This window comes from Caretta caretta, chromosome 7, assembly GCF_965140235.1.
Source record: "Caretta caretta isolate rCarCar2 chromosome 7, rCarCar1.hap1, whole genome shotgun sequence".
Classification (NCBI taxonomy): Eukaryota; Metazoa; Chordata; order Testudines; family Cheloniidae; genus Caretta; species Caretta caretta.
Window position 1 is genome coordinate 104757757 of NC_134212.1, and position 23086 is coordinate 104780842.

Consider the following 23086-nt stretch of genomic DNA (forward strand, 5'->3'; position numbering starts at 1 on the left):
TGGCAGCAAAATAAGTATATTATCAAGCTTAAAGTGCATTATCTATTTTTTTCCCTCACCTGAAAGCCACTGCAGTTTGTGTAAGAAATAGTTAGCCGTCATATTAGGGAACCTCCATCATTCCGCTCAAGAATTTCAGGTGCAAATCATAAACAATTAAAAAGTTCCTCACAACAGATAACAGATCTTATCAAATTTAGATAATAGGGGTTTTGTGATTACAGTAGGAAAAAAAGATGTCTTTAACATGTTAATTAACTCATGTAAGACAAGGCAGTTATAGTTTTCACATGTGTTGGTTGAGCTAAATTTGGGGTGGAGCCTTAGGTTTACCTTGACCAAGTAATTCATTAAAGCACTTGGAAGGTTTTGGAATAGATGAAGGTAAAGGAAGGAAGGTATTATTAAAGTGAGTCTCTTAAAACCTCAATAAAAGATATGACAACTCAATGGCTACTATAATCAGTAAAAACATCTGTATTGCCATTATGATGATCATAAACTCCTTAGGGAGGAAGGACCTGGACTGATGAACTTGTGCCCTCACAGTCTATGTGGTAATGACAAGTTCTTCTCCAGTGTGGTAATATGCAAAGAAGCTGACTCCAAAGAGTGACTACCACATACTAGAGCAAGAGACACGCGTGTGATCATGGGACTTTGTTTCCTGTTCTTATTCTGGCTCTCTCTCCCCCTTCTGTATTATTGGTCTCTAGGTATTTATAAAGCACCTATCTGCACTCTAAGCACTATAGAAGGTATAAAAATGCAGTGAGACAACAGCTCTCACCAATTGTTTTTCTTTTCTTATTTTAAAAAATTGAATGATCAGGAAGTGTTGATGGGTTCTTATGTCTAAATGTTTTTGGAAATCCGCCACTGGGGCACACTGCAGCTTGACCGGTTATGCCATTGGTGTTCATGTGGCTGCCAGAGTTAATATCACTGTGCTATCTAGACCTGCTCTGATCAGGGCTAGATATGATTTTGGTAAAGCAATGCCATACCCAATCTGCGCAAGGGCTCTCACTCTTACTGTTACTGGATGAGTTGCATTGGTGGTAGATTAGCAGTGGAGATTTTTTTTTAAAGATCCCAGCTAGACACAGTATAAGGTCTTTTGGTTGCTAAGGTGCCCTTTGTCCATAAAATTGTTCTCGTGGTGTTATACATTATAATAATTTTTGGTCAGTGAGCATGAGACAAGAACATCTTCAGATTCCTATTTCCTCTTCACTTTTAATGTATAAATATAGTTACAAACTGAGGCAGGTCAGACACCCTCTCTGTGCAATCCCTTGTCATGGTAATCCCAGGATGGTAGGGACGGCAGGATATGAAATGAGATAATTATCACAAGAGATCTTTACAGGAAAATAGTGCATAGAGTAATGAGTAATGAAATTCTTTTATCGGACTTCGCCAAGTCTTCTAAACGATGGGCATTCCTTACATACGAGACAAAGGACTGAGCTGAACTCCATTTTTGATTCTCTCATGGTCCTTCCATACATGAATTTGGGTGGAGTTGTTTACTTTTCAGCAACATTTGGCTTCAATCCTTTCACATCAGTGCACCCAGCATGGGCAAAAATTTAAAAAAGCTAAGCAGCATGGATTTCATTGTTTGGAAACATCCGTTCCTGTTACTTAGGAGAACAAAATACATCCAGCTTTTCTCTCATTTTCTGGCTCATGGACTGTGTGGTGTTTAATATGCAGTATTAAGAAGCCATTTAAATGTTTTGCATCAGGGTTTTTGTGTTTTTCCCCCCTTTAAAACATTGTGTTTAGGTAGATTTCCTTTAAATAAATAAATACATACATACATACTAGATTATCATAATGTCCCCGTGTTTTCAAGGAAATTTACATTTTGAAAGACACTGTTGGAGACCAGCAAGGACATGCAATTACCATATGTAAATCATTTCACTTGTTTCCTAATCTTGCTGAAGACCAAGAACTACAGGGTTTTTTTAGTATATGTCTTCCTCTTTCTCGTTCTTTAAAATTTCATTGTATGGCAAGATTTGTTTATGTTTTAACTGCTCTCCCTGATATTTTTAAGTCTTGCCCACTTACAATTATTTTATTTTTTGTAATGTTTAACCTTGTGATTATTTTGAGATTGAATTGGATGTAGAAATCATTAAGAGTAAATAGAAGTTTTGTGCTCAACTAGCTGAGTCCTACACACCAAAAATGGAAAAACCTTTTCTTAATTACAATTTCATGTAAAGGTTGTGAAGTGACCTGCTTTTTTCGGTGCCCTTCACATCTGGTTTTCTCCAGCTTATTCATGCCTGCCAAATCCCACTCTGGGTGCTCTTGTCATATTTTTAATAGTCTCTTAAGTTGTGTTCTTATTGCTGCTTGGTATCCTCACAAACACCTGTCAAACACAAACGGACGGCTTAAAATTATTAGGAAGGAAGGGCCCCATTCATGGAAATTACATTAAGCTGTGCTTTATGCCTGTGGTGGGGGTGATTATTTTTATCATTATTTTGCTTTGCAGAAAGCTTTTCTCCAGGGAATGATAAAGTGAATAGAGCTGGTCAGAGTAGCTTTGTTGGCATCACTTTCTGTCAGAAAATGCAGTTTAGTCAAAATCAAAACACTTTGCGAAATCATGTTGATTTCACCAAAATTTTGTTTTGGAGGAAAAAAAGTTCTAGGCTGGAACTCCCCATTTTGATACTTTTGGAATGAAAAACTTCAATTTTTCCTTTCAAAATGACCTTTCATTTTGAAATATTTAAAATTTAACGTTTAAAAAAGTCAGTACATTTTTGTGAGAATGAAATATTTTGATTGACTTGAAACAAATTGAGGTGAGGATTTTCTTTTGCGGAGAATTTTGAAATTTTGGGGGTTTCTTATCAGAATTAAACCAAATTTTGAAATCCCTGTATCCGCCACAAAATGAAATTTGCATTCTCCGTACAGCTCTAATAGTGAGTGAGTGAACTTGTGTTGTTTCTAGACTATATATGGAGATTAAACCATGTAATGTATGTCCTCTCCTGGCTACAGTGGGAAGCAAGCATAGGCGCCAACTCTGTGGGTGCTTCAGGGCTGGAGCACCCACAGGGAAAAATTGGTGGGTGCTCTGCACCTTTGCCTTCTCCCCTGAGCGCACCATGTCCCTGCTTCTCCTCCCAGCGTTTGCCGCCATGAAACAGCTGTTTCGCAGTGTAACAAGCTGTGCGGGGGAGGGGAGAGGAGCTGGAACTCGGTGTGCTCGGGGGAGGAGGTGGGGAAGAGGCGGGGCTGGGATTTGGGGAAAGGGTCCAATAGGGGCAGGGAGGGGGGCAGAGTTGGGGCGGGGACTTTGGGGAAGGGGTTGGAACAGGGGCAGGGCAGGGGTGGAGTTCGGGGGTGTGTCGAGCACCCACCGGCACCAGGAGAAGTTGGTGCCTATGGAAGCAAGGATGGAAGAGGGTGGAGACTCTGGTTTGAATATGATGGGGAAGAAGCAAGATGTAGATGTGCCTTTGATTGATAATGGGCCAAAGACCGGGAAGATAATTTTTGGTTGGGTAGGTGGACTGTATTTAGTGGGTGGATAGTTATGTGTGAGGGCTTGTAACCTGTATTTGGCATATACACGATGCAGGGTTCCTCGATATACAAATATATAACTTTAGATTCTAACTGGTAATCTTAACATACAGGCAACACAGGTTTCTGCATCTGTTCAGACACATGTGTTTCTATGCAGTTTATAATCTGAAAATATAATTGCCAAGTGCAGTGCTGCTGAAATGAGCAAAGACCTATAAATGGAGATTTTGACCATATGAAGAGTGAAGCCATTGTGAATGAGAACTTTTATTGTCAGGATTTGTTTTAATATAGAGCATGTAAAAGTGGAGCCTTGGTAATGAGAGTAAACGAAGCCCCAGGGCCTGTTTTGATTGCACTGGTAACACTATAGACTTTATCAGAAGAAACATAAATGCAACCATGGTGAAAGTGTTTAGCTCCATGAAACTGTCACTACAAAGAAGAAACTATATGTTAATTAGGATCTCATAAATAACCTGTACTTCATTAGGAGTCTTGACAGATTAAATAAACTTGATTCAATAGAAATATAAAAACATAAATGATCAAATCATTTCTCAAAAATCAGCACTAAAGCTGCTGCCCAGGATGGTCCATATTGGGTGCTGTGCAGCCAGCAAGGGACATGATGTTGCCATCGGTGGAAGTTTGGAGGAAAAAGGAGATGAGAGAATGATGGGTCTGGTAGATCATGTAACAGAAGTAATATGTGAACTTGGGATCTGAACTGTTGTTTTACCCACCCCGTATGGTGCAGTCTGGCGATATTGCTTGGGTGATCTTTTCTTAAAGAAGGATATGCGGGGGTGCAAAGGAATCATTGTGCTTCATTCTTGCAACATGAGAGAAAAAGCTGATGATCTGAGAGGGGGAAAGGCTCCGGGGGGCAGTTTTGGGGAAAGGGTTGTAAAATATCAGTGAGATCCTTAAAATCTGCAGTCGCTGTTTGTGGACAATAGCGTCCATCCCACGTGATCTAGCTCACAATACATTACTCTCATGAGATCCACAAATGACCCTCTCCTGCCTCCCTCCCGGTGCATGAAGGACCCAACTCCAAACAGACTTTGTACTTGGACCTGCTGTCCAGCCAAATCTCTCTGGGAGAGGGATGGGATTTAATTAAGTTAAAAGACATGTATATCTTTTTAAATGCTGATAATGGAAGTGCTATCTCTTTGTATAGCTTTATCTACATTAACACTCAGTTGATTTTTTTAATATAACAAGCTCTTGACTTTAGGAAGCTTCTGTGTCTGGAATGGAAGTTTTGGTACTTTAGAATGTTACATTAATTATTAATGTGAGTGGGAATCATGTTCTGTAGCATCCCTTACATTTAAAAAAATCAATTAATTATTGCTATAAATCTCTGAGATTATGCTGCAGTCGTATTGCTGGGAAATTGGCCATTAACTACCAGGAAATCGCCTATTTTCCATCAGTCAGAATTCAGTTGTACCAACACAACCCTTTTCTTTTTATAAATTAACTATCAATGTGATGCATAATTGATAACCATTTATAATAATAACAATAATCTCCATGAAATTGTCATCTTGGTATACAGCAGATTTGTTAGAGCCTTTACCCCACTCCCTTATTTTCACCCTAGCTTACTGCATGCGTTAACTATTAATAGCCTGTGTTTTCTGGGAGATTGTTCCCGCACTGATCTTTTTAATTTTATTTTTGGGGGGGGGTGCGTAAGCTTAGTTGTTGGAGATGAAGGGGTAATATATAAGATATATTACAATACTTTGCAATTAATTATATGAAGATCTCAAAGGGCTTTACAAAGGTGGGTAAGTGTTATCTCCTTTTCACAGAAGGGGAAACAGATGCACAGAGAGGTTATGTATATTGCCCAAGGAAAGCTGCTTGACATCACCCCTATGTTTTCTAATCTCCAGACCCCTATGTTTACCATGGTCCTTGTCACTTTGTATCATAAGACACCATTACTTATAGTTGTATGTATTGTGTTGTTAAACTTATGTATTTCACACCAACAGTGTGCAACGCTACCGACAATGGAATAGAGGGCTTTCCGTAGTACTTATTAGATGAAAATAATTCCCTTCCTCTGTTGTATTGTGGTAACCTTGAATGAATGGTGCACAATTTGAGATTCTCTCCTTTTTTTTGTTTGATTGTTTTAACCTTTTATGGTGCTTTTCCTTAATTGTGCCCCAGAAAGCTGAAAGTTGGCAGCTCCATACTGATTGCTCTCTGGTAAAGAGTTCCTTGCTGTAGTAGCCTTTTGCTACCAGTATGTGGCATTAAATCAATGTGCAGCTTTGCTACCCTCTGCTCCAGGGGTGGGCAAATTACAGCCGACGGCCCACATCCGGCCGGTCAGACCTTTTAATCTGGCCCTCAAGCTTCCACTGGGGAGCGGGGTTGGGAGCTTTCTCCGCTCCAGTGTTCCAGCTGGGGAACGGGGTCAGGGGCTTGCTTCTCTCCACTCCATGCTGCTCCCGGAAGCAGGAGCAGCCAGGGGGCTCTGCATGCTGCCCCCGCCCCAAGCACCGGCTCTGCAGCTCCCATTGGCTGGGACCTGTGGGGGCAGTGCCTGCAGATGGGGCAGCACTCAGAGCGGCATGGCCCCGCCTCTGGAGGGGATATGGGCCTCTGTTTCCAGGAGCTGCTTCAGGTGAGCGCTGCCTGGATCCTGCACCCCTAAGCCCCCCTGCGCCTCAACCGCCTGCCACAGCCCTGATTGCCCTCCAAACCCTTTGATCCCAGCCCGGAGCACCCTCCTGCACCCCAAACCTCTCATCCCCAGCCCCACCCCAGAATCTGCACCCCCAACTGGAGCCCTCATCCCCCCCATGTGCCCCAATCCCCTGCCCCAGCCAGCCCTCTATACAATTTCCATACCGAGATGTGGCCCTCAGGCCAAAAAGTTTGCCCACCCCTGCTCTACTCATTGCCTTTAGTTTCAGTGAAGTGCCCTGCAAATCCTTGTTTGGTATAGCTCATGTGTCCCTGCGGCAGCAAAGTAGGGAGGTTTGTTAAACTCACTAAGAATCCAGGGAAACCTAAAGTGGCTGTTCCAGAAGGTATCTCCAATGCCTACACCAGTGTGCTGTTGAGAGCTACTGTGATCAGATGGGGTACACCCTCTTGCTTGTCTTTGTGGGTGTTTTCTAAATGGCCCTGCATCTTTGTCTCTTGAGCCAGACTCCTTCAAGTACATAGAATCTTGTGATTAGACTTGTATCTTTATAGTAGTTCATGATATAGTGTGTGACAGGTGGATCTTAATGGTATCTAAACCAAAAACTTGTTAGTGCTTCCATCATTATGTGTATGTACATACAAAGGCAGCTCTCCTCACTGTCTCTCCACCTTCATTTCACCCACCAAAGATGATCTTGAATGAAAGATGTTGGCTTGGAACATAAATTCCTTCCCCCACAAAAACTCTTCCTCACCTAAAAACATTAATAGTAGACCTCACAGGCTTGCACTGGTGACTGGAAGACCAAGTAGGTCGGCATAACACAAGTCAAGGACGCTATATCAAAATCTAGCTCATGTTCATCTACCTTCCCCCTAGCACTCAAGGCAGGATGGGTTAACACTGAATTACTGGGAGTATAGTTTTACTTAGTAAAATTTTAATGCTGGTGGTAGACAGTTGCTGGAAATCAGCATGAGCTCTTTTCATTTATTTCCCAATTCAGTTAACAACTAGGTGCTGCTTGCTCTGAAAACCAAACTCATGTCATCCATTTGCGGACAATACCAAGCTGGGAGGGGTTGCAAGTGCTTTGGAGGATAGGATTAAAATTCAGAATGATCTGAACAAACTGGAGAAATGGTCTGAAGTAAATAGTATGTAATTCAATAAGGACAAATGCAAAGTACTCCACTTAGGAAGAAACAATCAGTTGCACACATACAAAATGGGAAATGACTGCCCAGGAAGGAGTACTGTGGAAAGGGATCTCGGGATCAGAGTGGGTCACAAGCTAAAGATGACTCAACAGTGTAACGCTGTTGCAAAAAAAGCAAACATCATTCTGGGATGTATTAGCAGGAGTATTGTAAGCAAGACACGAGAAGTAATTCTTCCACTTTACTCCAAGCTGCTTAGGCCTCAACTGGAGTATTGTGTCCTGTTCTGGGCACTGGATTTCAGGAAAGACGTGGACAAATTGGAGAGAGGTCAGAGAAGAGCAACAAAAATGATTAAAAGTCTAGAAAACATGACCTATGAGGGAAGATTGAAAAAATTGGGTTTGTTTAGTCTGGAGAAGAGAAGACTGAGAGGGGACATGATAACAATTTTCAAATACATTACAGGTTGTTACAAGGAGGAGGGAGAAAAATTGTTCTTCTTAACCTCTGAGGATAGGACATGACTCAATGGGCTTAAATTGCAGCAAGGGCAGTTTAGGTTGGACATTAGGAAACACTTCCTAACTGTCAGAGTGGTTAAGCCCTGGAATAAATTGCCTAGGGAGGTTGTGGAATCTCCATCATTGTGGATCTTTAAGAGCAGGTTGGACAAACACCTCTCAGGAATTGTCTAGATAATACTTATTCCTGCCTTGAGTACAGGGGACTGGACTAGATGACCTCTCGAGGTCCCTTCCAGTTCTGATTCAATGATTCTGTGTCCAGGGTTTATGATAGTACTGTTGCATTAAAGTGCCACAGTGGCACTTCTAGTCTCTATTCCTAGTGCAGACTGCTCAGATATGCATGTTCAAGAACTAAACAAAACTTGTGCTCTGTTTAAAAAAAATAAATAAAAAGTGATGAATAATATGCAAGTGTCTCTATTTGCCTGATTTTGTTAATTTCTTTGGGAAAGACTTGGGACCTTGTCCCTTTATAGAACACTTCTTATAGATTAACCACATCTGCCAATTGCTAGATTACTTTAATTAATGAGACACCGATATGTGGCAGCCTTTAAAGGGTGTGCCTGTTGGAAATGTCACATCCAGCATCAAATGTGTAACACTGGCCTTTTGAGTACGACTGAGAGAACAAACTACAATTATGGTTGGGCTGTGTGTGAAAAATTGTGGGTAATATATAAAAGTCTCTGTTTCAGGAGTCCAAATTGTACCTCCAGTGATAACTATTTTATTGGAAATGAATTGAATAAGACATGATATCCAAAGCGCATGTGTTCAAAGGAGATATCAGATGAGCAAAAGTAACTTTTCTTTTGCTCTGTCTCTAATCTTTCAGAGCCTATGAATACAGTTTGGGTTTCTGAGGCTGAAATAAAACACAGAAATCTTACATATAACACTTTAACAAGTATTGCCATGCTGTTGTACAATGTTGCTATTTCTTATTGCAAGGAAGATAAAACTTGAATTGCAGCATAAAATCTGTGACTACTTGAGAACATGGGTTGAAAGTATTCAGTTTGAAACTTTCATTTCAGAAAGTCCACAGTAACGTCAAGCATAGACTGTTGTCATCCTTTGCACCAAGGGTCCTAAATGTAAGGATTATTTTTCCTTGTTTCAGGGTTTATAGTGCCGTTATGCACTCAGACTCCTGTGAATTTTCCTGAGTTCTTGGAGGACTGCTTTGCTTTTTGAATCAGAAAGTTACAAAATACAGTAAAGAATGGCACTTGTGGATAAACACAAAGTCAAACGACAGCGATTGGACAGAATTTGTGAAGGTAAGACTGAGCATAATCCAATATTTCTAATGAAACCTGCATAGATTCTTCAAAAGAAAGTAGAATTGCTGAACTATGGTTAGCACTGGTGTTTGTAAGTGAAACACCTGATCCTGTTTTGAAAGTGACCTGCAAATTATAAGACTTTGGTTTACTGGTCATCTCTTTTGCATTGCTTAGTAATTTATAGTGAAATGACACTCTTATCTGTAGTCTAGATGTTGCCATATCAAGATGTTGGCTCGGACTTTGCATTTACATTGCCTTACAGAGATGGTGCTGCTTTGTTAAAAGTGCTGTACTGTGAGCCCATGTGGAAGTTAATTATCCTAAATCCCAAATGGAAACGAGTAATGGGTAGCTCTTCCCAGCATTTCCTCACTAAGTCACACCAGTGCCGGTGCCCCAGACTATGTGAGAGAGATTGCTGGATGCAAAACAACTACCTCTCTTGTCCACACACTCATGGCAATGCCACACTATCTAGCTTAGCATTTTGTAATGCATTTTGAGCAATGTCAGTTATGATAGGCACTCTGAAACCAGTTTATGGTTTAAATGGCGGTTTAAACGACCAAGATTTTCTGGAGACACACTTACTCCTCCACTCCTCGGGCTACAATAAATTCAGCTCTTCAGCAACATTGACAATTTCTGTATGTGTTAACTGTGTTTGTTGTTGAAATGTAACTGAATGTATCGGACAGAATATTAGACAAACAGTTTTTCCTTCATTAGCAAATGTGTGATGCCAAGACAAATTTGTTTGTAGATACATTCTGTTTTCATAGTGTGTGTTTGAGTGCATTAGCCCAGGTAGGTTTTTCCTTTACTTTTCTGTGTTTTGTTCAGTGTAACAACAGAACGACAGCCAGTAGTTAATGTATCTCTGCTGCATCTTCAGATGGCATAAGCTACTTTTATTTACTTATGAGAAAAGTCAAGTGGTGCCAGACAACCTCAGACTTTCCAATGTGCTCGCTGATACTTCTCTGATGAGAGCTGGCGGCCATCTCATAAACATTTTACAAGCTTTAGCAAAAAAGGAACAAAGTGTCATTCAAGCAGCTGTAGCTTAAATCTTGTCTGCGGAGTGATTATCTATGTTTCAAGGGAGAATCTGTCCAGGTAGATGGTTTCAATTTTTATGAACAATGGCTTGTAGGGGCATACTTCAAAGTATTATGTTAAATGCTCCCAAATAAAATTCTGCTCTTGGATGTGGGCACACAACTCCCACCGAAGTTTTATGATGCCAAGAAACACCTTTTATAACAATTTTCAGCAGAACATATAAGACCCCTCAGGTTGCACAACTGAAGGCAAAACTGAGTCCCTACATGTTTTGCTCTAGTGGTTATGGACTGTGTTTTTCTTGATACAGCAGTAATTAAATACAACTCCTTCACTATCATTTTAAGCTTTCCATGAATTATTTAACCATTAATTGTGTGGGGTGATCCTAGTGATCTCCTTGGATATACAACCCACACATGAAATACACGTTGTTACTGATATCCCTCAGGAAGTGGTATTATTCATCAGATAGGACTGCATTTCAAGCTCAATGCAGAGAGCACGAAATTGAAAAATGAGTTCTTCATTTAATCATGTAATATAGAAAAATGTAAAAGCCATTCCACCTGTCAGTTTAATTAACCCAATCAAAACTGGGTTAATCTGCCTTAACTCTGCTCCAGAGCATGTTGCCTTTGTCATACGGGGGGGTGTGGAGGCGGGAAAAGGGAGTCGGGAGGAAGTTGCCGACAGTGGCCGGAATATATGGCAGCAAAGAGTTACATATCTATCCATTTGAATGCCATAAACACTCAGGTGTAGTGTTCTATCTTATCTTTAAAAAATGACTTTGAACCTGACTTAAAAGACTTATATTGGCAGAGTTGGGATTTTCAAAAGCAGCCTTTCCAGTTTGATGTTTGCTATCAGATCTGGTTGCTGAGTGAACAAGAAACTCAAAAGGATCATAGGACGAACCTGCTAGCAGAACATTAGATATGATTGAAGTTTAGATTATTTTCCTCTGAACAACTGATTTGAGCTTTTTGTTCTTTCTTGGCTAAAATCATTTTCTAATATGTAAAAGTGCCATTTACATAACTTTTGAAAAAAGCACATTTGCCGTCCACTAACTTCATTTGTGATTTGAATTAAATTGATGGGATTTACTGTTGTGCAGCAACACGTTATGTTGTGTGTGACTTCCAAAATGTTGAAAGGTTACAGGTTAGGATTGGCTGTAACGACCATTGTAAAACTAATCCTGAAAAATAATTTTCCAGAGTCTTAGGCTATATCTACACTTAAAACATTATGGCAGCACAGCTGCAGCTGTGGTGCTATAGTGCTTCAATGTAGACATGCACTACAGTGACTTCTCCTGTGGCTGTCGTTAATCCACCTCCCCAAGAGGCGGTAGCTAGGTCAACAGAACTAGTGCTGTCTACACCAGGAGTTAGGTTGGCTTAACTACATCTCTCAGGGGAGTGGACTTTTCACACCCGCTGCCCAACGTAGTTCAGTCAATCAGTGGAGACCAGCCCGTAGGGTTGTAGGATTATCATACACCACATTGGCTTTGCTGAAGGCTATTTTTTTGTTGAAATATCTTTTATTGTGGTCAGGTTGGACTGTGGGGTAATAAATTCCTGAACACTGGCCATTCCAGCTGGAATGGAACAAAAAAGCAGGCATTTTACTTTGCCTGATTTTGTCTTGGGGTCTTCAGATATTATACGGAATTATTGGTGTAGGGGAGGGTACAGTAGCAGACAAATGAAAGAAGTGGAAAAGCTTCCACAGGAGACATTTAGAGAGAGAAACACCAGAATATCCCATGGCTCAGTAGTTTGGGCATGCTCCTCAGATGTGGGAGACCAGTATTCAAATCCCTTCTCCACCTGGGTCTCCCACATCCTACATAAGTGATCTAACCACCAGGCTAAAGGTTAGATGGAAGTTGCCACTGGTACCACCACCATCACCTGCTCCATCGGTCACTTTGTGAATCTAACCATGTTGAAAAAATCCATTCTGGTCAGACAAAATGTGGAAGCTTATCAGAACAACTTCCTAGAGTTACAAGCAGTTCAGAAAGTGGTTCTCTCTACTCTAGTCTTACCTGCCATGATGGATTTGGTTGCCATTCATGTGTAAAGCAACACTAGGACTTCCATGGCATACTGACACTTCCAGGCTGGAACAAGCAAATACAAGTTAAAATTCCTTAATGAAAAAAGGGGGAATTCTCTTGCTTCTGGGTCAGGAAGCTTTTTGTTTTGTTTGTTTACAGTAATGTTCATTGTGTGATAGGTGCTTACCAAGACCTCATTAAGGACAACTTCTGCTCTGAGGAGTTCACAACATAAGGCATTTAATGATTAAAACCTGCCTTGGGACTAATAAACAGTCTGTAGGTCAACTAAATAGATGGTTTTGTTTTTGTTTGTTTGTTTATTGTTAAGAAATAAATTCCTGTTTATGTCAGGAAATTTGTATCACAAATGGTCATTCAAAGAGAAACAATGTGTTAGAGATTATATCAAGTATGGATACATTTGCCAATACTGGGTAAAAATTACTCATTTAGAATAAAGAGGGAAGTAGTCTATTAGTACATTTGAGCTGGCTTTGTTTCATGAGTATAATTCATTGTAAAGAGGTTTTTTCCTCCCTCCCCAATAAAACTGTATTTGTTTTTCTTTTTGCCTGTCAAAAGACATAAAACAATCAGACTTTTTAGGAAGTGTAGCTTACCAAGTTTCTCCATGGGGAAAGAGAGAGAAATTAATGGAGGCAAATAAAAAGTTTTGCAGATCCTCAGCTGTTAAACTTATTTTATGTTGATTTACACCAATTGAGGTTCTGGCAAACTCCACTTAAAATTTTGGTTAATGATTGGTTCCTCCTGATTTGGTGCCCTGTTCCAGTATATCCATCCGAAGTTCACTGGTCTATTCATTACTTTCTAACGCACTCACATTTTTCACAAAGGCCTTTCCTTGAAGCTTATTACTCCCTGTGTTGTTGGTTTCAGAGTAGCAGCCGTGTTAGTCTGTATCCGCAAAAAGAAAAGGAGGACTTGTGGCACCTTTGAGACTAACAAATTTATTTGAGCATAAGCTTTTGTGAGCTACAGCTCACTTCGTCGGATGCATTCAGTGGAAAATACAGTGGGGAGATTTATATACACAGAGAACATGAAACAATGGGTGTTACCATACACACTGTAACGAGAGAGATCAGGTAAGGTGAGCTATTACCAGCAGGAGAGTGGGGGCAGTGGGGGACCTTTTGTAGTGATAATCAAGGTGGACCATTTCCAGCAGTTGACAAGAATGTCTGAGGAACGGTGGGGGGAGGTGGGTGGGCGAATAAACATGGAGAAATAGTTTTACTTTGTGTAATGACCCATCCACTCCCAGTCTTTATTCAAGCCTAAGTTAATTGTATACAGTTTGCACATTAATTCCAATTCAGCAGTTTCTCGTTGGAGTCTGTTTTTGAAGCTTTTTGTTGTCTGTAATCGAGTGACCAAAGAGATTGAAGTGTTCTCCGACTGGTTTTTGAATGTTATAATTCTTGACATCTGATTTGTGTCCATTTATTCTTTTACGTAGAGACTGTCCAGTTTGGCTAATGTATATGGCAGAGGGGCATTGCTGGCACATGATGGCATATATCACATTGGTAGATGTGCAGGTGAACGAGCCTCTGATAGCGTGGCTGATGTGATTAGGCCCTATGATGGTGTCCCCTGAATAGATATGTGGACAGAGTTGGCAACGGGCTTTGTTGCAAGCATAGGTTCCTGGGTTAATGATTCTGTTGTGTGGTGCATGGTTGCTTGTGAGTATTTGCTTCAGATTGGGGGGCTGTCTGTAAGCAAGGGCTGGCCTGTCTCCCAAGATCTGTGAGAGTGATGGGTCGTCCTTCAGGATAGGTTGTAGATCCTTGATGATACGTTGGAGAGGTTTTAGTTGGGGGCTGAAGGTGATGGCTAGTGGCGTTCTATTATTTTCTTTGTTGGGCCTGTCCTGAAGTAGGTAACTTCTGGGTACTCTTCTGGCTCTGTCAATGTGTTTCTTCACTTCAGCAGGTGGGTATTGTAGTTGTAAGAATGCTTGCTAGAGAACTTATAGGTGTTTGTCTCTGTCTGAGGGGTTGGAGCAAAGGTGGTTGTATCGTAGAGGTTGGCTGAAGACAATGGATCATGTGGTGTGATCTGGATGGAAGCAGGAGGCATATAGGTAAGTATAGCAGTCAGTAAGTTTCCGGTATAGGGTGGTGTTTATGTGACCATCGCTTATTAGCACCGTAGTGTCCAGGAAGTGGATCTCTTGTGTGGCCTGGTCCAGGCTCAGGTTGATGGTGGGTTGGAAATTGTTGAAATCATGGTGGAATTCCTCAAGGGCTTCTTTTCCGTGGGTCCAGATGATGAAGATGTCATCAATGTAGCGCAAGTAGAGTAGGGGCATTAGGGGACGAGAGCTGAGGAAGCTTTGTTCTAAGTCAGCCATAAAAATGTTGGCATAGTGTGGGGCCATGTGGGTACCCATAACAGTTCCGCTGATTTGAAGGTATACATTGTCCTCAAATGTGAAATAATTATGGGTGAGGACAAAGTCACAAAGTTCAGACACCAGATTCCGGTAGTGCTGTGAAATATCTGTGTGGTGAAAAGGCATCATGGACATTAGTTAGTGTATGTAGGGTCTAATGAAGTTTGTGGGTCTTCAGATACAACAAAAAATGTTGACATAAATCCTATGCAGGGAGTTTACATGGATGAACAAAGTTCAGGCAACCACAGTGGGTTCATAAATGTAGGTCAAGCTAAGTCCTCTCACCATGTTGATTCAGACTTTCCCCATAGGTATAAATGAACATTTCTTGGCTTGTGAATAAGCTATTGTGCATGTTCCAAATGAGACAGATGTGCAGTCATTTTTACAGCATTAAGGAATGTGGTGGTGTTGGTTTTTGTTCAAGCCTATATGTGTATTTTATGCACATTTGCTCACTTGTGTTACATCACCAAAACTGTGGCATGGGGGAAAACTCCATGACAGGATTTAGAATGAGAGTTACACATGAAACAAGCTGTACAAATTAAAAAAAAAAACAGCTTGTTGGTGTTCTTTGGTAAAGTGTAAGACAAATTAACTGAGCTCTAACCGTATAGATAGGAATACTGGTACAATTTGCATGAATTCCATGTGAAGCTTTTTTTGTATTGGATATCCAACTCAGCCTACTATTTAAAGTAGAACATCTTTTCCCATGGTGTTTTGTTAGCTGTCAATAACTCAAAATAAAGATCTCTGTCTTCTGTCTTTACTTTTTAACCCACACCTGTTGTAGCTTTATACTTGTCTAATCTGCAGTTTAGCCTTGTTGTTATTCGTGAACTACTTCTACACCATAGGCTTAATTTTCAGCCTTGATAGTTTTTCCATTTATTCAATTTATACATTAATAAAAACATAGCAACTGTGATATTTTCCCCCCTTTGTACTTCAGAATATGCAACCTGTAGTATAGTCAGCAACCTGTTCTATCAACTATCAATAAGTGAACTCATCTGAGATGTACAGTGTTAATTTTTCAGCTTCCTGACAGCCATAGGCATATGTGCTTGAAAATGATCTGTTCTCAATGACCGATTTGAACAATATATATCCTTATTCATCACTAACGCCTTGAATGTGATCACCCTGAATTTTGGAGAAGTTTGAATCTGGATCCAGAGTTTCAGGCTTGAGCCCATCTCTACAAAATGTACCTATTACAAGCTATTTTGAAAGAAGTTGGATCTCTGGTCTCACTAGAATAAAGTTGCAGGGAAACACATTATATAGCTTTCTTTTACAAGTATACTTTTCAGTACCCATGAACACAGGTAATGTATATAATTGCTACAACAGTAGTTTCTAGCACTGAGTATGAACTCTTGTTACATTACGCTTGAGTGGGGTTGCTTGTTAGTTTCCCACTGACACTTCAGTATAGACTGTTAGGTTAACAATATTAATTTAATGAATTTATTTAAAGTCTCCAATATATCCTGTTCTTAGTTTAAAAAGAAAACTATCTGCAGCTAACATGCCAAAACCTGCCTGATGTATGTGTACACAAGGCCAAAATTTTCATTGTTGTAGCTGTTGACTTCAGTAGAGTTATGCTATGGATGAATTTGGTCCCCTGTGTTAAAGTTAACTCCAAGAAGTTTAAAGAAGTATCCCATATAGTATGAAAACATTGGTTTCATTCAGTGGATGGCAGTTTTCTCACTAGAAGCAGCTTCTGACAAGGCCAGTGTCCATTCCAGCAGTGCAGATGGAGATGTCTTTCCAGTATCTTAAAAAAAAAAAAAAAAGAGGAGTCCTTGTGGCACCTTAGAGACTAACAAATTTATTTGGGCATAATCTTTCGTGAGCTAAAACCCACTTCATCAGATGCTTGGAGTGAAAAATATCGTAAGCAGTGTATCTATATTACAGTACATGTGCTGTAATGTAAAATATACTGTAAAATATATATATTGCTTACTGTATTTTTCACTCCATTCATCTGATGAAGTGGGTTTTAGCCCATGAAAGCTTATGCCCAAATAAATGTGTTAGTCTCTAAGGTGTCACAAGGACTCCTCGTTATTTTTGCTGTTACAGACTAACACGGCTACCCCCTCTGAAACCTGTTTCCAGTATCTTAGTAATTCCTCCTTGGCAACTACATTTCTTGAAACACTTTTATTAATTGACCAGATATCGTGGTTTTTTTTTTTTTTCCAGTGGTCTCTCCCAAAGATTTATAGTCTTTAAAACAGGACTCCAAAGTGTCCTTTTTATGCGCAGCAGTACACTTTCACTTCTCCAGCAGGAGGCGCTGCTGACAGCTCTGGGAAGCCATTCTCACTAGTCTCTGCTGGGAAGGAGGAGAGCAGAGAAGTGATAAGATGAAACTAAACGTGGACATTCCATCACCAAATGCACCTTTAGCCACAAGTGCAATGATTGCTATGAGATGTAGTTTAAGGAGCCTCTTTTGTTGAAAGGGATTCATTCCTCTGAGAAGAACAAATAGTCAGTAGATTTATTTTTCTCATGCATGGGGTGGCAGAGACTCAGTGTAACTTCCCCTCTCTCTTCTGCCCTCAGTTTTCTTCCTGTTGCTCTCCACAGGGCCTGATCCTGCCCATGTATTAAGCTGTCACCCCTTCATCCTCTTTCATGACCCTGAGTGACATGTGTCCTGTTGTTTTATTTTGAGAATCTGGTCACGTTACACTCCTGTTGCTCCCTTTGGAAGTCCAAGAAGCATGTATCTGTTTTCCAGGAGGCAAAAGGATATTGTAATATGGATATCTTTCTTAATCTCAGACTCGATGCTCTAACAGTACCTTCTGACGTTAAAATCTATTAATCTAAAACACGGGTTCTCAAACTGTGGGTCGGGACTCCAAAGTGGGTTGCAACACCATTTTAATGGGGTCGCCAAAGCTGGTGTTACACTTGCTGCGGCCCAGGGCTGAAACCGAAGCTCGAGCCCCCCCACCTAGGGCAGAAGTCTTGGGGCAGCTTTGCCCACTCTTCCCCCTGGCAGCGGGGCTTGGGCTTCAGTCCCCCCTCCTGGGGTGGTGTAGTAATTTTTGTTGTCAGAAGGGGGTCACGGTGTAATGAAGTTTGAGACCCACTGATCTAAAACATCTATTAATAAATAATTTATATTTGAAAGAATATTTGTCCAAATATTCTTTTACTCTGTAAAGTGTTCCAAAACTTGGGAAGTGTGTCCTGTGGTTCTTGAGTATCACCATAAAAAAAGAGTCTCCTGAGATTCCACCTTTTAATCTTGTCAGGAATCCAGTAATACTTCCATCATCATCATTATTATTTATTTATTATTTATATGGAGGCCCAGGCATGCCTGGCAGAGGTCAGAATTCTAAAACATATTCATTTAATATTCTAGTTTGTGGGACAGATATAATTCCAGGCCTTTTCGTTACAGATGATATTTAAATCTTACTCCCAAATTCTTTTAATATCATGATGAATTTTGACCTCAAGGTCTAATACCCAATTTTGGATGCTTGATGTGATTTCTAAAGGATTTTTAAAAAAACATTCCCTAGATTAGATCTTTGTGAGTATTTGAGGGACATGCTCAATGAACCATGCATGCCAGTTTTTAGATCACTATTCAGCATCCAGACTGATTGATTTTTTTTTTGTAGTTCCTGAAAGTATATGCGTTTTTGATGTAGGAGTAAAAAAAAAAAAAAGTTAACCCTTTGCTGGTGCAAGAATTGCACAATATTTTTCCTGTTAATTGTGTTATAAGTGATATTCTAAATATTTGAATGCAAAAGTTTTGCCTGGTTGAAGTCTGGTTGTAAATCTCATTCCAAGATTTCAAGATGGTGTTTGCAGCGAGGTTTTTAGTTTTTATGTCTCTGAGTGCATTCTAGATTCTCACGTTCCTGTTAATCGGAATTCCATCTTTATCCACAAGAGTAAATCCTCATTCTTTGCTAGATCTTACAAGCCCATGCTAGATCGAAACCTGCGTCATAGATAATGGGTCTCTGCTGCACTTGGTGATTTTTAATTCCCCATTTTCTAAACTTGGCATAAAACTTGGAGGCTTTAATCCTAGAACTTGTTATTCAAAGGCAGCTTTAGATGGATTTTTCCAGTTCCGTGAAGTACTGCATTGAGCATCTTCCTAGGAAGTTACGGTAGCCCGCTACTGGAGTAATTCTTGTGTATATGCATGAATGAAGTGCAGGCAAAGTGAGGCTCTCTTCCAAAGAGACTATATATACTGGTTTTTCTGGTGGGACTCCCAGTCACCAGGGGGCTTTATTCCCCTGGTGGATTGCTGCTTCTTGCAAAGTCTGTGGCCTGTTTAAATCTCTTCCCTAGCTGATGATCGTGTTTGTACCATACTTTACATCTTAGGAAAAGCCATCCTGCATTTTAGGATATCTAGAGTAGTCCTGTATTCTAGGAATCTTCCAGATATTCCCAACAGAGATATTCAGAACCAGTTTCTATAGGCCCCTCTTGAATAGTGAGAACGCTACTCTATCTTTGCACTACAGCAGTTCAGTACATACATACTGCTGTTATGGCTTTTGGCAGAGATATTTACCCTGAAAGCCAGGTTGAGTGACCAGGAGCCATAGGTTCCCATTTGTAATACAAAGCTTTGGAAGTTTCTATGATCCGCATATATTTACTACAGAATTGAGCTGCGTAAGTTAATGCTTTTCATGGTACTCAACCCTATAAAATAATAGAAGGTTGAAATAGGTGCAGTGAGTGTGTCTAGAAACACCCATTAGAGAGATTGTCGTTTCTTTATTCAGCATCTCTAGTGTCCTGTGTACTGAAAAATCATAGATATGCAGCCTGCCATAGAGTGCTTATTGGCTAATTGAAGATATAATCACACCAAACAAAAATAAAGGAAGGAAGTTGAGTGGCAAGAAGTCAGGTTAGGGTTGCCAATCCCCCAGGATTGCCCTGGAGTCTCCAGGAATCAAAGATTAATCTTTAATTAAAGATTTTGTCATGTGATGAAACCTCCAGGAATACATCCAACCAAAATTGGCAACCCTATCAAGGATTACAATAATAAGGTTGTGAGTTACTTAAATTTGTTAGCTGTATGTCTTTGTGGGTTCCACGGTATAAAAAAAGTAAATAGCATGATTTTTTTTTTTTTAAAGTGATCTGCAGATAGAGTCTGCTATAATGGGATGAGACAAATAATGTGCAGAGAGCCCTTCCAAACACTTTGCAACCACAGATGCAGGTAATGCAGATGCACACCATTGCAGGTGGATCTGATATGCTTTAGAAATCCACTGCTATCTTTGAGTATTGCCACAAAGATATCTGGGTTTTTCTGGCTATTAGCAAATTATTGTTGCTCAGAGTGGCATTAGTCACTTAGAACCAGTTTTCTGCAGTAACTGCCTTTGTTTTTTGGCATGTGTGGGTTCTTTGGCTTTGCTTCGGTTTCTCCTACGTATGTTCAGACCACACATTCCTTTTTCTTTTTTTGGAATATGCTTTTCATGTGCATGGGGCCATTTTTGTATAGTAAATTGGAATGGCAGCATAACTAAGTTGGAGGTTTTAGCTTGTCTGTAGCATTTAGAGGCAGGGTTTTTTAAAGAGAGTTCTTACAGTTTTCAGTGCACAAGCCATGGGAATATGTGATCTAGTGTTTTCAGTAAATTTATATCCCATTTTCAGGGAGGTTGAGTTGCAAATATACATACGCTTTTGTTTTTGGCTTTTAAAGTGGCCAGAATCTAGAGTTACATGGGGCTGCGACTGCTTAGTGTTCAGCTAATCTTAAAAGAGTTTTTGTTGTAATGGACCAACTTGGTATTTGGGTTTTCTTTGGAGTGTTTTGTTGAAGTTTTTAAGCATCCATGCTTTTGGTTTGGAAATTCGTAAAAGCACGTGGCACAACTCCAAGAGTTGAATGCTTTCAGATGCTGTTCGTATTCCTTTGATTTTTGAAAATGATTCCTGTGCAATCCTGCAAATTTTCTCTTTGTACTTATCTAATTTAGAGAGAAGCTGCTATAAAGCCTATCTATGCTGTGTGCTTGTTGCCACTGGGTGAGAGCTTTTTGCAAAGCCAAATTTCAGCAAATACAATGACTTCCTAGGGTTTATCACGCCCACCCCCCTAGATTTTTATTTAAACTAAGTTCTTTATGTGGCATTTACAGCGCATGTCATTCCTTTCCCCCTTCTTTAACCACTATATCCCAGAAAATGTTTAACTCCACCTCAGCAATGCCTCTTGAGGAGATGCAAGCCAAAGAGAGGAAGTAATAAAGAGCTACCTAAGCTTCAGCAGTCATCATGCACAATGATGCATTTTCAGTAGAAGGGCAGACATTCAGAGAGCTATAAGATTACTCTTACTCTGCACCTTTTTGGTGCATTTTATTCAGGGAACTCAAAGCATGTTAAGAACACTAATGAATTAATATCTTCACAACATCACAGTGAAGTAGGTACGTATTATGATACCCACTTTATAAATGGGCAATCTGAGATCAGAGAAGTTAAGGAACTTAACCAAGGTGTCACAGTGAGTCAGTGGCAGAGCCAGGAATAGAACCCAGGAGTCCTGGTAGGTAATCCCTGCCCTAAGCACTAAGCACATTCCTTCTGAAGGGGCTTTCCACTTACACTGATAGCATGGGTGGCAGGTATAATAGGCCAAGGGAAGCTCTGCCTCCCCCAGCGCTGCCAGTCACCCCCCCCCCCCACCCACGGGGTTTGGCAGTGAAGTTTTTGTTTTATTATGCCCCATGCAGGTTCTGGGGTGGCTGAGGAGGCACATACTGACGCTTTCCCCCTGCGCGGGTTGGGTCCAGGTAGGGGATGTGGAGTGGCTTCAGCCAACCCGGGGCTCCTTGGGGCTCCTCCAGCCAAGGTGGGAGGGGGGGCGCTCCAGCCGAGGCAGGGAGTGCTCAGGGCTTCAGCCAGCCTGGGAGTCCTGTTACGGGGGGAGGGGAAAAGGACTTGTGGCTCCAGCCATTGTGGGAGAGAGGGTCTCGGGGCTCTGGACATGGGGAGAGCACAGGCGGAAGGGGCGGAGCCAGGGGCTAACCTCCCCAAAAGGGGACTCCACCCACTGCCCATGATTGATAGGAATTCTACATGCACATTGAGGCGAGAGTAGCCTCTCTAGCATTTGCAGATTTAATATTCTCTTTTCTAAAGTAAGTAAGATCATATAATCCATGCTTTCTTCTCTCCCAGATACAAAACTGAATTTTCTAGCACTGTGTAGAGCTAGACATTTACCAGTATCAGACCCCATTGACTTACACAAATTTGATCTTCACCCCTTCAGTTTTAGATGACGAGATTTTAGATGACAGAGTCACCCATCACATTTTTTAAAAAAACAAGTCTATTTTTGCAGTTGCTGTATCATAGCAGAGCATATGCCGATTACGTCACTGTTGACTTGAAGTCCATTGTATTAAACTCTAATTGTGCATTTTTTCACAGGTTCACAAAGGCAAAAGCATTTCATATCCTGGTAATTATTTTGCTTTTGTTCCGTGTTGCAATATTCCCAATATATCTGTAAAATTCAAAGATAAGGTACAATAACATGGACTGCATGTAAAATACATTCCTCAGTCACACCCTTGGATTAGGAATGTCAATATTTGTGAATTGCTCCTTTCCCAGGTACTCTTGTTATATCAGATTAGTTATGTTGGATCAGTAGGTTGCTCCATAAAGTCCTCTGTTGGTGACTGATGCAGGGATCTTATTTTATAAACAGCTACAGAAATACTGGTATTTGCATAGGAGCTGTTTTTAAGACTGCAAAAAGAAAAACAAAAGAGCTCTCTGCCCCTGTCTGTGTTTCATTTAAAATAATTCTTACTCATTTTCTGGTGCAGTGGGAATTTAACTTTTTTGGTTTCCCCCCCCCCCCCCCCCATCATATTTCATGCTGGCTGTCATGGTCACGTCTGTGCTCTCATTTGTGTTCATTGAGCAAATAGTCTGTGTCCACCTTAACAGAGAGGTTAGAGGGAGGGCAGAGCAGACATGGCCGGGCTAAGCAGAGGGTTTTCAGGGAGATGATAGTTTAGACTGAAACTAGACTGGAATTCCTGCCCAGCAGCTGTTAAAGTCAATATATTAGAAATACACTCTCCAGTGAGGACACAAGAATTTCTTTAACTTAGTGTTGTGGAAAAGTGTCTGACATTTCACTAAAGCCCCGATCCTGTACACACACACGTGCTTAACTTTAAGCACTTGTGGA

General features: G+C 40.6%; 1 protein-coding gene across 11 annotated transcripts in view; it reads left to right on the top strand.

Moving 5' to 3' along the window:
* CTBP2 (C-terminal binding protein 2) overlaps nucleotides 1-23086 on the top strand; it is a 230045-nt gene that overhangs the window by 125673 nt on the left and 81286 nt on the right. For all 11 annotated transcript variants that reach the window (XM_048856705.2, XM_075131027.1, XM_048856695.2 and 8 more), the window contains one exon: nucleotides 9076-9235. In XM_048856705.2, the coding sequence (XP_048712662.2) occupies nucleotides 9178-9235 (58 nt within the window). In that variant the 5' untranslated portion in view covers nucleotides 9076-9177. The remainder of the gene's footprint in view (nucleotides 1-9075; nucleotides 9236-23086) is intronic.